General features: G+C 29.0%; 1 protein-coding gene across 10 annotated transcripts in view; it reads left to right on the top strand.

Moving 5' to 3' along the window:
* Positions 1-15,782, top strand: part of dlg1 (discs large 1) — a 286,896-nt gene that overhangs the window by 215,447 nt on the left and 55,667 nt on the right. For all 10 annotated transcript variants that reach the window (XM_067287114.1, XM_067287120.1, XM_067287116.1 and 7 more), the window contains 2 exons: positions 1,331-1,534; positions 6,325-6,520. In XM_067287114.1, the coding sequence (XP_067143215.1) occupies positions 1,331-1,534; positions 6,325-6,520 (400 nt within the window). The remainder of the gene's footprint in view (positions 1-1,330; positions 1,535-6,324; positions 6,521-15,782) is intronic.

The raw sequence follows: 15,782 nt of genomic DNA on the forward strand, positions 1-15,782 counted from the left end.
TTAAATACAAAAATATATCATAGTAAATGACATAACTAGAAGCTTCTTTTTTACAGTGAACTTTCATTCTGATGGTAAACTGTCCTAATCTCTTGCATTAATATATTTATCCTCCAACCTGCTCTTATATGTTTCAATTTTTCCAGCATTTAGCATTAATGTTGGGGAATGTAAAGCCTTAACTATCTGCTTCATCTCATTTAACCAGGGAACCTTCAGCTTGTGATCTTCAATAGTACTATATTGCAAAAGCCCCTTTTTTTACACTTTATTGATGCTCTTTAAGTCTAACACCCAAGTTTTTTTTTTTTTTTGGTAACTCCAATATAATTCTTTTTATTCCTAATTACATGTTTTCATAAGGTATCTGGTACCATCTGCTTTCTCCTCTTTCTTTAACTTATCTTTGTTGTTCCTCAAATATATTATAAATATTTGGCATTGTTTTGGAAATTATTTTAGTCTTTATGGTCTGCCATTTTTTTCATAATATTTTTCATATTCTTATTAAAAGTAAATTTTGTGATTGTTATTGAGTCTGCTCATTTACTACAATATATTCTTGTATTTAAATTTGCAATTCCAGTTTTATTTTTTATCTTATTTTGCTTCATGTTACTTTTATGTTTAAATTATTGTAAATAGATGTTACATTTATATTTAAATATTTAAACGTTAATGTTTTATAAATGTGTCTCGGCAACTAAATGATGTTTTTAGAAAATTACTTATTTGCACTGAAATTAATCTTTATAAAATTGATCACTGAAAAGAATTTATGTAGAAAAAAATTTGTTCAGATTAAAGTTATCAGATGAAAAATAGCATTTTATTAGGCTTAGTCATCAGAAAATTAGATAAATCCATAATTCTATGGAAAATCAAATTATTTCATATAAAGAATAATCACAAATGATAACTTGCATTAGTAATTTTCATAGTGTCTCATCATTTCAAATTTCTGTAAATCAATTTAAAATAAATTGTCATTTCAATTTTTCAATTATATAGATATTTCGGTGTGAAAGTAATCTTGCAAGATAGTTCTCCTTCACTTATAAGTCACTTGAACAAACAGTTACTTTGAATATTCTTCATGAAAGGCATATTAATCAAAAGACAATTTTTTTAGTGTAGAATCAACACATATTAAAAAGGAAAAACTTGAATGAGTTAGCTTGTAAGATAACTCATTCAATTTTTTGCATCATTCATTTTTAAATAAAATTTATGAAATTACAATATATTTAGTCTTGCTTAAACTATAAAATTTATTAATAGTAATTATGAACAGTAAAGTTAATATAAAATTATTTAATATTTCATTTAGTTAGTAAAAAGAAGACGACTTCATCATAGTCATATTGTAGAAATTGAACTCATTAAAGGAAATAAAGGATTAGGTTTTAGTATTGCTGGTGGAATTGGTAATCAACATGTCTCTGGTGATAATGGAATATATGTTACTAAAATTATGGAAGGTGGAGCAGCTCATTTAGATGGAAGTCTGCAAGTTGGTGACAAGCTACTTGCAGTAAGTTTCATTTTATTTTAAAGCAATAATTGTTCAGACTTATTATTCAATAATAAATACAATAAATTGAAATAGTTTCAATTTGAGTGAATTTATTTGGATGAATACTTATGAAAATAATTACTGATTAGTAAAAGTGTTTAATTCAATACTTTCCATCTTTGATACTGTCATGATTTTATTAGTCTTTAATAAAGATTATTAAGAAGTTATGTAATGTTAATAAAAAAATGTAGTATTTCCTTAATTCTAAGATCATGATTTTGAAATAGAATTTTAAGGTTACTTTAAAGTTTTTTGACCATAAAACGAGATTAATATATATATATTATACCAAAAAATAGGTAATAAGTAATATTCAGCACTCTATTTCTATGTTCTTCTGATATAATTTTTTAATACTGCATCATAATATTGTCTTGAAGGCATTCTAAACATTAAAAGCTGTTTAAATTAAATATTTATTAATAGCAAAGTTCATTTGAACTGATGTGACTACTAATAAAGTTAATCAGTGTTGTGCATAACACATTGTGTAGTCTACTTATGATAACTGTTTATAGTTGTTTTGAACTTTTTAATTAGTTAATAATTTTAAAATTAAAATTTTAAATAATATAATAATAAAATGAGCATAATACAGTAATTATTAACTAATTAAAAATTAAAATTTTTAATTAGTTAATAATTACTGTATTATGCTCATTAAAAAGCAAATAATTAAAATCAATAGAGTTTAATTATTCCTTTTTAATGAACTTAACACAGTAATTCATTATTATTAAAACCATAGCATCAGTAAGTAATGTAAGATGCCATTTAATTTATAGTTTATCAGCTGACTAGATGGAAGACCAGTAGATCTAGTTATAATATATATAGGATTCTATTTATAATTGTAGAAATCTAAATTTGGAATACTATTTCATTAAAAACATATTAACATCATTGATGCAGGGAGTTGAAAAAATCTGATATTAGAAACAGTTTCACTATGTATCTTTCTGAATTCATATGATAAGAAAATTTAAATGTGCATATGAAATAGGATCAAGCACAATTTTATGTATAATAATAATTGCTTCAGACAATGAAATATTTGAGCTGTTCACAGGCAAAATCATTTAACTCCATTCATAAAATCTTGAAATACAGTGGACCCCCGATATAACGTGCATGTCAGGCGGGAAACAACACCTGCGTTATAAGGTGAATTGTGTTATACCGAGCGGCGCGGTGGCGACACAATAAATTTACTCTGAACGATTTGAGCTATATACTGAAACATCCCATCAACTACATTCATATTATGTATTTTAATGAAAAACCCAATTTATTTATTAAGTGTTTTATTAAAATTCACATAACATACAGTAGTTATACATCTTAATAAGTACATACTGTATATGTATTATTTTACTTACGTACATAAGGTACGCTTGAAAATACAGTACTATATGTAAAAACAAACACTATCCATAACTTGACTAAAATCTATGTATTAGATATCATTTCAATTACAAAACATCACTTAAAAAAGTGAGTAATTTTTGTTTGTTTGCTTTTTGATAACTTCTGTACCATTTCCCTTTTGAAAGATGCTAATTGCAACAATCTGACACTGTTAATATTTTCTTATGATTCAGCCCATTTCATAACAGTTTCCATGGCTGTTATTGCTTCTTTAGTTGTTGGCAGTATATCAGGTATCCCACTGGCACTTTCTTCATCATCTTCTGTTTCTTCTTGACAATCTTCGTCACCACAAATGGATTCGATAATCATTTCATCAGTCATATTCTGACAAATATCTTCTCTAGTGTCCACATCTAACCAATCAGTCAAAGAATCATTAGTTAGTTCTGGTTCATTCAATATTTCCCGGATAAGAGAAATTTCAGCCTCAATGAAGATATTGTCTGAAGCTGAATCTGAATGTATTTTGGTTTGGTCGAGATCAACTTGATTATTAGATTCATTTAATTTTTTCCAACAGTTTCTAATTGTCTCTGATGTGATTGCCTGCCAGGCAAGTCCAATACTGTAGGACACGTCTTTGAGATCCATTTATTTTTAAAAATATGTTGATGTCAATGTCTGATGCTAATAATGACTTCATCATTTCTCTTTGGTAATTTGTTTTGAAAGCACTAATAATGCCTTGATCTAAGGGTTGTATAAGAGCAGTAGTATTTTTTGGAAGATACATTACTTTTATTTTACCATCGTCAGACACAAGGTAATCAGCTGGTAGAGGAGCTGGGCAATTATCTAAGAGAAGCAAAGCTTTTGGATCTAGACTCAGTCCTCTCAGAAATTTTTGCACAGCAGGAACAAAAGAATTGTGAAACCAGTCATAAGATATGTTAGAAGTCATCCAAGTGTTTATGCTGTTTTTATAAACAACTGGCAGAGATTTTATATTGATTGACTTAAAACATCGTGGGTTTTGACTTTTACCTATAATGAGTGGCATCAACTTGTGATTACCAGTTTTATTTACACAAAATAAAGCTGTTATCCTTTCCTTGCTTAGTTTTAATCCTGCCTTTTGTGGGTTACTTTTTAGATCTAAGGTTTTACTTGGCAACATTCGGTAATATAATGCAGTCTCATCACAGTTATAAACTTATGCATCAGTATACCCTTCTTTCTTACTGGAAATGGTGAACTGTTTGGAAAATTCTGCAGTGCTTTCAATATCATTAGACTTTGCTTCACCAGAAATGGAAATTTGGAATATGCCATGTTGTTTTTGCCAATGCCACAACCAACCATCAGAACCACCATAAAATCTCCTTCTGCTTACATGGAATTTTTCAGCCTGCAACTTTAAAGCAGTTCCAGATATGGGAATACCTTCACATCTTTTTTGCACAAACCATGCATAGAGGCAATCGTCAACATTTTGATTTTTTCCAAGTCTTGTCTTGTTTCAAGTAAGCCCAGCATCTTTGTCAAGCTTATCAACAAATGATTTCAGTTTTGTCTCCTCTGCCATCCAACCCCTTACAGTTCCTTCAGGTATGCTGTATTCTCTTCTTATGTTTGCTTTCGAAACTCCACTCTTTACTTTAGCAATAATGTCAAGCTTTTCTTTTACTCATCATGCATACAATAATTAAACACTATTCAAAATACATGCAGGAACTCAATACATACACAATTACAGTAGAGAGTCGTTAATCTGAACCCCGGAAATCCGAATCACCGGTAATCCAAACGATTTTCAGTCGGACTGTGTCATGCTGAATCGAATGTTTTTGATACTAGATTTACTTCTAAAGTATAATTTACATGTTTTTATATTCTTCAATATATTTATTTTGTTTGTACAAAATAAAGAAATAATTTTTAACGATACAATAGCCTCGATTATTATTATAAAAATTTTCGTTAGGCTTAAAATCGACGAAAATTCAACACGAAGCGACATGCAATGGAGAAAAATTTGAACATCGGACAGGTTAATATATTTTTTTGTACATAATCGGTAATGCGAACAAATCACTAATCTGAACAACCCCAGTCCCCAATTGATTTGGATTAACGACTCTCTACTGTACTGTTAAGATTAATCATATTCGTTATTGTAAACCGCTCTTGAGTTAGGTGCCATCTGTTCATTGTTTTGTATGTCTGACCATCGAAAGACTGCTCGGGATCGAGTCTGTTTATAATTTGAAAGATAACCTTGTCAGTTGTATATACAAAAGGTAAATTGTTTACAGACTGAGTCTTTTTCTATTATCTGATAAATATATATTTTATTTTGTCAATTGTTCACGATTGCAGATGCCTTTTGTGTAAAATTCAAGTCGGATGTATGTAAGCTAATAAATGTTCTCGTTAATCTTATCCTTTTGATTCATTCACAATTACAAGCATAAGCGTAGCTAGGGGAGGGCAGTGGGTAGGCCTGTACCTAAAAAAACAAAAAAAAAAGAAAAGGAAAAAAAAGGTCAATGGCTCGCCTCCCATTACAGTTTCTTTGCTATGAGGAGACGCCACAAGAGCTCGCACCAGCTGAAAATCTTACTGTGATTTATTTTCTAAATCTAAACTCATACGTCGCGACATCGCATATTCAATATAGCGTTCAAGTTGCTCAAGTGCAAAGATATTACAATTCAACAGTGTTTTATAAAAGAGTTAAAAAGGGTGACACCACAATATCTGCACCGGGTGTCATCCATGCTAGCTACACCACTGGTTACAAGAAATCACCACAATTACTCAATACACAGTAACAATAAAATGCGCTACTCACTAACATGAAACAGGCCTGTATAAACGTGTTTGAGCTTATCGCGTCACGAACATTGCCCGTGCTATAACTGAGTGTGCGGTATAGCGAGCAGCACTATAACGAAGGTCCACTGTAATTGTAATTATTTTTTACATTTTTCATGTAACTACGTAATTTTATGTTTTAATTTTGTATAATGGTATAATGTTTTCAATTTTTATGTTATATGTCATTATATTAAAACAGCTTTAATGTAATGACATATAAAAAAACATTCTACAATGTTTATTTAAATTTAAAGTTTAAAAGAAATTTTTAAAAATAATGTATATTATCAATTTCTCTACTTTTTGTTTTGTGAAGTTAATCAATTTGGCAAACAAGCAGCTCATTTATTACCAAACTTGTATAAAATAGAATTAAATTAATTTAAGATATATTAATTAAACATACAAATAAGACTTTGTTTTAATTAATATACATTTACTACATATAATAATATAAAATTATTAAATTATATATAATATTTCTGTGTAAATAGGTTGGTGACAGAAATTTAGAAAATGTGACCCATGAAGAAGCTGTAGCTACTTTAAAAGCTACTATGGACAAAGTGGTGTTGACTGTGGCAAAGATTCGACCACCCCCTGTGTATATGAATCATTCTCTTCCTCCACCGCCACCGCCACCCGTCCAACCACCAGCATCTGAACCAACTCGTATGGTGACACCACCTTGTAAGTTATTATTTTACATATATATTCACATTTGTGCTGAATTGTGAATTATGTATTTCTGTGACACTGTATTTTTTTAAAATTGCTCTGTAAACATTTTGTAATATGCTTCTGACAAAATCAATGAATTTAGATTTCATCAGAAGCATATTACAAGATATTTACAAATCATAACAAACTTGTGCTATTATAATTTGAATTTAAAAAAATATAATTTATACTTAATTTCAGTTATAAGTCTCAATCCAGAAATATTTTTATTTCCTTAAATTTTCAGTTTCTTTTGTATATTGAATAATGTAAATGATAAAAGTGCCTTCAAATTAAGATCAAGCCTTGTTTCCATCTACTTTTAGTAGTCAACTTCTGGTTACATATTCAAATTTACTCATAGATGTTGATAAATGAGCTGTTGATTTTGAAAGTGTGGCAAGTCCATTTTATGTTATTGCTAGATATTTAATGGTTCACATTTGAATGAGTTTAAAAATATTCACAAGCAGTAATAGACTTATTTTATATTTTTTGGTCTTATTTCGTGTAAATTTAATATGCAATAATGGTTATCCACATTAGATGAAAAAAGTCATGGTTTTGGTATGCGCCAATGGACTTGCCTCACTTTCAAAAGCAATGATTTGTTGAAAATGTTGATTTTCTTTAAACGGAATATAGTAATAATAACAAAAAATTGAATATTTTAAATAACTACTCACCACACCAAATATTGTTAATAACATACATGGAACCAATTACGGTGTGATAAAGAAACAATGAACAAAACGAACGTTTTTTCGTTGTTTCATCTAGGAATGGTTTGATCCTGATGCAGAACCCAGAAGGGGTTCAAAAACATTCATTTTTTTTTTGTTTCATTATCACACCGTAATTTGTTCCATGTACATTATTGAATATTTTATTTATTTACTTATTTATTTTATTTCAAAATTTCATACTTTTTTCAAAAGGCTACAATAAAACAAAAAATAAATTTAATTTTATGGGGAAAAGTGGATAAAATAAGAAAAAATATTCAGTAATAAGTTGCATGCATATAATTATATTTCTTAGTTTAGATTGTGGAGATTTTTAAAGTATTCATGATAAAAGGGTGGTACATAGGGTAATAAATCCATCATATCCTTATATTTTTCTTTAGAGTGGACTTGCCTCACTTCCAAAATCAACTCCACAATAAATATCGTTGACGATATAAATTACTAGTAACAAATTTATACTGATATTATAAGATATTTATTGTGAATTGATTAAAAACATAAATTTTATGTAAATTTGTAATAAAAATTAGCTTTAACTATTTTTTCACAAAATGGACTTGCCCCACTTTTAAAATCAATGGCTCAAATATGTAATCTGAAGTTTTATGTCTTTTGAATTAGAAGATTTAATTGCATTTAAAAAAACCAAACATTTTACAGATCAAAAATATTTGTTGGCATGATCATTTTAGGCATGATGATAAGTTATCAGTCATAGATCCACTAATTCTATTCTATCTATTGTTATACATGCTTGAATGTATTGTTACACATTCAAAAGCCTAAACTCCAGCAAAAAATCATTTACTTATGTGAACATTTTCATTTACATTCCATTGGATATCATGAGACTGTAGAATTGGAAAATTGGGCCACAATGTTTGAATGTTTGAATCCAACACATTGTCATTTGCTGATTGGATATCATAGCTTCATTTTCCAATTTTACAGCCTGATAATGTCCAATGGAATGTGGACATAAACATTTACATAAATAAAGGATTTTTTGCTGGAGTTTAGGCTTTTGAATAGAGTGATTGAATACAATATATCCAATATTTAGCTATCATCTATTGTGTTATATGTCTCACTATCCATTGAGTAGAATAATTTATTCTCATTGATAAATATAGATTATTTATTAGAGTTACATTAAATATTTGCTTTCATTGTATATTTGTTTTATAAAATTAAATAAATTGAATTGTTGTTACAGTTATAAATGAACCAAATATAGTTATGAAAAATTTGAATATTAATGTGGTTTCATTTGTAAATATCTGCATTTCTAGATGCCTATATCAAATCTTATTTTTATTATCATAAATAATGGTGTTCTCGATAAATTGAAACTTAGCATTTTCATGAAAAAAATATTTAATTTGAATCCTAAATGAATCTAAACAGAATATTATAAAATGTTATTTTTTTAAACACTTATCAGTTAAGGTCATCATATTTTCAAGGATGATTATCAGGACAAATCTAGAATAATTAGTATTTCACTTTTTGTTGACTGTTGTATATTATTTTTGCTTTTTATTTTTTGCATTTTTTTTAAACAATTAAAATGGGATATTGTGAGGTTCTGCAATAAAAAGTTTTGTGTAAATTAAACTTTAGATAAACCATATTTTTGGCTGAAATGAGAATACAATTTCAAAAAAAAGAGAAAGAAAAAGAAAGTTTCAGCTGAAATTTTCTATAATGATTTCTTATTTAGTTTTATAACTAAATAAGGAATTATTGGAGCTAGATTAAATATTAGCAGTAATTGTAAGATGTGGATAGGACCATGATGCTTTCCACATCTGTACTGAATTTATAAGAACTCTGTATACAAACAATATTAATTAAATAACTGTAAATCATTTAAAAAAATTTAAATGTAAAATAATCAAAGATAACACATAAGAAAATGCTGTAATTTAAAATAAAGCAGAGCAAATTAATAATAATAAACATCTTTAACTTAATAAAGTTTTAATGATTAAACTTTAAGACAGTGACATTCTATCAGTGGCGTGCCGTGACATTTGATGATAGGGAAGCTGTGTTTCTGTAAGAAGCTGACTGTCAGGGGCAATCAATTAATTGCGCCTCAGGGCCCGTTCGTATTCGTTTGTTCGATAAGCCAGTAAAAACCGTATACTTCTTTAAATGTATTTTTAATAGATTATCTGACGTACTTAATAAATAAGAAAGTTCAATATAATTACCTCCGTTATTAGATTCAATAAATTTCCTACGCCCTCTAAATGCCAATTCTTGCTTTGAGAAAAAACATATAACATCTATTAATTTAGATATATCTATTAATCGTAATTATCCTGTATAATTTTCAATATTTATTTTATATTGTCTACCAATGTTAAATTCTATTCCGCTTTGATTTCCAATTGCTTCAATTTTACGAAAGAATCGTCATTCATCATAAATTTTTATCGTCAAAATGTCGAAATTTTTTGTTGACCTATTTATATTTAATTTAGGCATTAGTCTTTCTCTTTTAATAATGTTTTCTTTTTCATTATATGGTCTCGAGCCAAAACTTTTTTAAAATAAATTTTTGAATCACAAGCCAAGATATAAGGGCTAAAATTAAAATTATCAGAAAAACTTACTTAGTAAAACAAAATGTGTGATGAATATACATGCCTAGTACAAAAAATTCTTCAATTGTATGAATATACTTTTAAAGAAACTTATAATTAAATATAACTTTGTGAAGAAACGTACATAAAAATAACAAAATATTCTTTACTTTTTAAATCTTAAATCAATCCACTTAGTGAAATAGCTCCCTACGAGTGGCTAATGAATGGAATCAGAGACGTCCTGGTAGGTGTGCTGTGTGTGCATGCCAAATCCCGAGGGTGCCGATACCGGTCAATGTCAAATGCCTCGTTTGTCGCATCACTAGTATATCTCAAAGGACACGACAAGGTTGTTGTAGATTTTAAACGTTTCTCACCATAGCTGTAAAAATCTAAATATGTTAAACTTAACAGATTGTCCGTCGTTCGTTTTCTAACTAATTCGTTTTAGGACCGAGTGTTCACGGAAATTTCCAAAATTTACAACTTTTCAGTCACTCTCATTGAACTGGAGAAATTTCTGTCTTTATTACATCTAATATTACGAAGAGATCAGACCCCACTGTACTCGGCAAGAGATTGGTTCGGTTAAGCTTTTGTTTAAGTAAAATTTCAGCTCTTTCATCAGGGTTTTATTTATGTTTCTAATTCCCTAATCACTTAATTGTTTAACTACTTCTTAAATAGAAATAAGTTGAAACCGGTTACTTTGTACTTGAATATCTGTAGTCTTGGGGAAGAAGTGGAAAGAAATTTTCATGACAACCGATACATAAATCGTAAATTTAAGGAAAATAAATTCTAGAGCTTTTTGTACCATTGTACGTCTCATTCATTAAATTTGGTTGTAAATGATGCTGCCAAAGTAACAGTTAATTTTTTAACACTGTACTAGAATTGTACGCATTTTTTCTCCATCCCCTTAGAGATGGGACATACTAAATCGTAATATCACCGGTTTAACATCGAAATCCGTAAGTAATATAAGATGGAAGAGCGGAATAAACGCAGAATAAATATATCAAATATTTTAATGGATTTTTTTTTTAAACTCCTGTCAACTATACAGAACTATCGTAAAAACATGCCAGTAAACTCCTATCGATTGGGTTAAGTTATAAATCTAGTCTAGGGTGGGCAACCTTTTTTATAACGTGGGCCAGAATAAATTTTACGTTTTTTCTGCGGGCCGTAGTAGTCAATTGACGCCTTCTTGTGACTCGTAATTCTTTTAGTCTGCAAATATGAAATAAATAAATAAAAAGTTAATTACTACATTTATTTCTCTTATCGTTTTCGAAAATTACAAAGAATTGGAAAAATAACTATTAATTAGTTGGTGGCCGAATATCTACAGGCGGCTAACAGCCCACAACCGCTCCGGGATATAGAGTTGGACGCTTTATGAGTGTGTCGCGTCTTCCAGCTAAACTGTGACGTTGGTGCTCTGTAAAACGCATGCGCCAATGCCTATAATCTGGCTGCTTGGAAGTTGACAGGCAGGCGGCTAACAGCTCAGAACCGGTCCGGGATATAAAATTGGACGCTTTACGCGTGTGTTGCTTCTACCAGCTAAACTGGGTGAGGTTGGTGCTCTGTAAACCGCATGTGCCAATGCCTATATAATCTGGCTGATTGGAAACTGACCCGGTTTCGACACTGCTTCCGCCACTGAATTATTCGAATATACAATAGCAATCTTATCGTTTTTTTTCACATGTAGTATAGAAATTTGTAAAAGATACATAATGCAGTTATAATAAAATATTAATTTTAATTAATGCAAAGTAGGTTAAAATATGAAAATTTATATTTTATAAAATACAAGAGAAGGTCATTGAAAGGTGGAATCGGCGCTTCCATCGCTTCCAATGACGGCACGCCACTGCATTCTATTGATATAAGAGGGCAAAGTTTGAACATTGATATCTTGTAGCACAGTCATGGGTAATCTGTACAATGCCGGACCAGAGTCAAGGCATAGCAACCAAAACAAAACTAAAATTAAATAAGTGTGTCAGTGTCTGTATTCAGGAATTTCCTAACAATGTGGCATGTATTCAATATTGTGTAGTGTGATGTATGTATTTATATTCAATTGTAATGTTTCCAGGCTTTTGTGTAGTGTGTGGTATCACACCTGTAGAGGAGAGAACAACAGGTATAATAAGCACCCTATCCATCCTCCACAGATGCCTTATTTCCTGGGCAAGTTCTGTGTACTTGCTAATTTTTTCAGTGCATGCATTTTGTATATTGTGAGTGTTTGGAATGGATATGTCTATAATGTATGTGATTTTATTGTGTTTGTCAATGAGTGTGATGTCTGGTCTGTTGTGGTAAATTGTTTTATCTGTGATTATGGCTCTGTCGTAGTACATTTTGTGCGTGTTGTTTTCCAATACTGTTTGTGGAATGTATTTGTAGTATGGTTTGTGGATGTCTAATAATTTTTATTTGTTTGCAATTATTACTATTATTATAAATGCTAAAATAAATCTGAAAAAATTAAATAGAAATAATTTTAATAACATTACCCAATTACACAAGTTTGAATGATGACCAATCAATTCTTATTTTATGTAAAAAAAAAAAACTATACCCCATTCAATGAAAGATATATTGTAAAGAACCAATAGATTGTAAGGTTGGGCCATCTAATAAAATGCTGAAATTCTGTTTCATTCATCCAATTGCTATTTAGAAACAAGCAAACTTTTATTTTAACTTCTTACTTGAAAACTATTTAATATGAATGAATTTCTATACTGTAGAGTTTAAAAAATGAAACTAAAGGTGATATCATCACTATTTGATTTATTTGTTTCAATTTTGTTAGCAAAATATTGTCATCAAAACCTAAGTAATACTTTTGTGTGTAAACAAGGTACACTTTGCACCATTAAGCTAGGCTATTATTTTAAAAGCATAAAATTATTTTAGTCTTGAAAATTCACTTTATAGCAATGAAAAGAACAAATGTTTATAGCCTACTAGCATTAAAATTGTCAAATCATGTATCTTAATTGTCAATGACACTAACTTGTAAGTCATCAGACTGAGACTGAGTCATCAAAGATGACTGAAAAGTTTGTTTTTTGTTTAATAGACTGTAAATATACAGAGTGATTCATGCAGGATTGAACATTTATATAGAATATCTCCATATAAAATGAAAATATGAATGGAACAATTCTTTATTTCATGATGAAGCAGTTGACCAGGATATGTTATATATTACATGTTATTCAAATTTGACTGCAATCATGATGTATTGAACAAAGTACACATTCAGTCCGAAGTGAATTACTGTGTATAATAATGATAACAGTAAATTCTAAAATCAAAATAATTAAACAGAAAAAGTTTTAATGTCAATGACATTTTTTAATGTGGGTTTGAAAGTCAATTGCTTAACTTCAAATAGAACCTTCATAATAGTTCTCTAAGAATTATTATGTAAAGAAAAGAATTATTAGGAACTTACCAGTTTTTAAAATAAAAATTCAAATAGGATGTATAATAATATCAATTAAAACATAGATTGATGCACAGAAAATGAACAAGAGCACTAAAGACGGCATATGAATATACATCTTTGGTGGTTTCAGTAAAAATCATAATCACAGATGTCTGCACACAAAGGATTTTTTATATTTTCTAAAAACTTTAGATAAACAAAAAATGCTGTTTAATGAGTTCATAATTTTGAGTTAAAATCTGCAAATAATCTGTAGGTTATCAGCCAAAATTATAGTTTTTAATTTACTTATTGAAATAATTGTTGATAAAATTGATACAATATGTTTTTAAATCATTTATAGCCTGTCCACTAATCAGAGCATACAAAATGCTGCTGGTCAACACCAAACACTGACAGTTGGCAACTATATTTATTGAATGGAGAAAATGTTAATAAACTTAATATTTACTTCTTCAAAAACTGGTTGAATAAAATGAAAACACACAAATAAACCAAATTCCAGTAAAAGGAATAAAAATATTTACAGATACAAACATTTTCATCTGTTTCTAATATCATCATGTATGTTATAATGAATACTGAACAGAACCCAGGCTGTTCTGTTTGGTATTCATTATAACATCTTAATGATGTTCATTAGAAATGGATGAAAATGTTCATATCAGTAAATATTTTTATTCCTTCAACTGGGTTTGGGTATATTTGTATGTTTTCAATAAACTTAACATCTCAATTTTGATTTCTAACTGAATTAGCTGAAAATATCGATTAATGTAAAAATTCCAAAATTCTAATGTATAATCAAATACTCATTTATAGAAAAGAAATTAAAATTTAGAAGGAAAAAAGTATGTTTTAACTAGGGATGGATATAGTAACTAAAATGTTAAATATTATAAACACTAAAAGCTTCTGGAATAAAGCTTTTATCTTCCTGTAAAAACATGAATTTGCATAAACTTTTAGTACTAAGAGGTTTTAACCTTACTAATATTTAGTATCCTTTCAGTTACAGTCTAAACAATATTTGTCAAACAAAATTTACTATTTCAGCTTTAAGCAAATTGTCACCTTTCCAACTACATCATTCATTCCTCTGCTTTATCTTTTGCCACAATCTGTATTCAACTGCTTACCCAATTTCCAGCTTTAGATCTGATCACATTGCCTTTTCATTAGAATTAACTATAACTAAAATTCATAAAAATCCATCTAAATTTATTAATTTACTCCTTTGTGGCAAACTTTTCAATGGCAAGTTGCCTGTAAACATTAATGTTCAATAAATTGATCTTTTTTAACTAGTCCAGATTATTGTGACATGACAAAAGTTATCCATGACAAAAATTTGATTTGGTATATTCTTTCTTTGATAACAGTATTCAATCCTTTTTAAAAAAAGAAATTATTTCAAGAATTTATGAATGGAGTTAAATGATTTGGCCTGTGAACAACTCAAATATTTCATTTCTCTGAAGCAATTATTGTTATTATTATTATACATAAAATTCTGTTTGATTTTACCAAAAATGGTTTAATGCTAGCATCCATAAATTTCGTAATGATGTGATGACAGTGTATTAAATAGAAAAAAATTGGAACCCTTATGATTTGTATACAGGTAACCCCCGTATAATACAGGAGTAATGTTCCAAAAAATTGCCGTGTTATACGAAACAAAGAACTAGTACAAAAGGGGGTTAGGTTCCAAAAATTAAAAAACATGCTATTACATTTTCATAATTAAGATAAATATTATGCGATATGCTTCTTCTCTAGTCTTGTGTTCAATTATACGAGCACTAAGGTGGCTTTTCTTTTTCGCTAGACTTAATATACCATCAATAAAAAGGAGGACAAGCTTTAGAAAAACTTTTTATTTCTTTGAGTATGCATTTTGGACAATTATGTCCCTTTTCAACTCTTGTGTTACAACTATATAGGGAAAATTACATACAGGTTAGCATAAATTTATTGTAATGTTACAAAATTGTAAAAGATCATTAGGAAACTTACATGGATTATGAGAAATGCAGGAGTTGTGACATTAGATAAAATATGGATGATGATTATTGATTAACAGGTATAAGCTAAAATAATGATTAAATTGGAAATGATTTACAAAAGGGAAAAACAAACAGCATAGATGTAAAAAGTTTTGAACTTACTGCAAACATGACAGCATGGTACATACTGTTGGAAAAACACCCCAGTATACCTGACAATGCTGAGTTAAGATTATAAAATTTGGGAAACTGTGATTTTGGTTACGGTAAGAACAATAGAAAAATCCTTTGGAACAACCAGTATGATGAAGTGAAGGTAGTGCACTGTTAAAATAAAAGGGACATAAGATTGTTTTAATTTACAGTAGAGTTTTACACGATGGGATGGTCCACAAA

The sequence above is a fragment of the Centruroides vittatus genome, unplaced genomic scaffold, assembly GCF_030686945.1.
Source record: "Centruroides vittatus isolate TY-2023 unplaced genomic scaffold, ASM3068694v2 scaffold_435, whole genome shotgun sequence".
NCBI classification, from domain to species: domain Eukaryota; kingdom Metazoa; phylum Arthropoda; class Arachnida; order Scorpiones; family Buthidae; genus Centruroides; species Centruroides vittatus.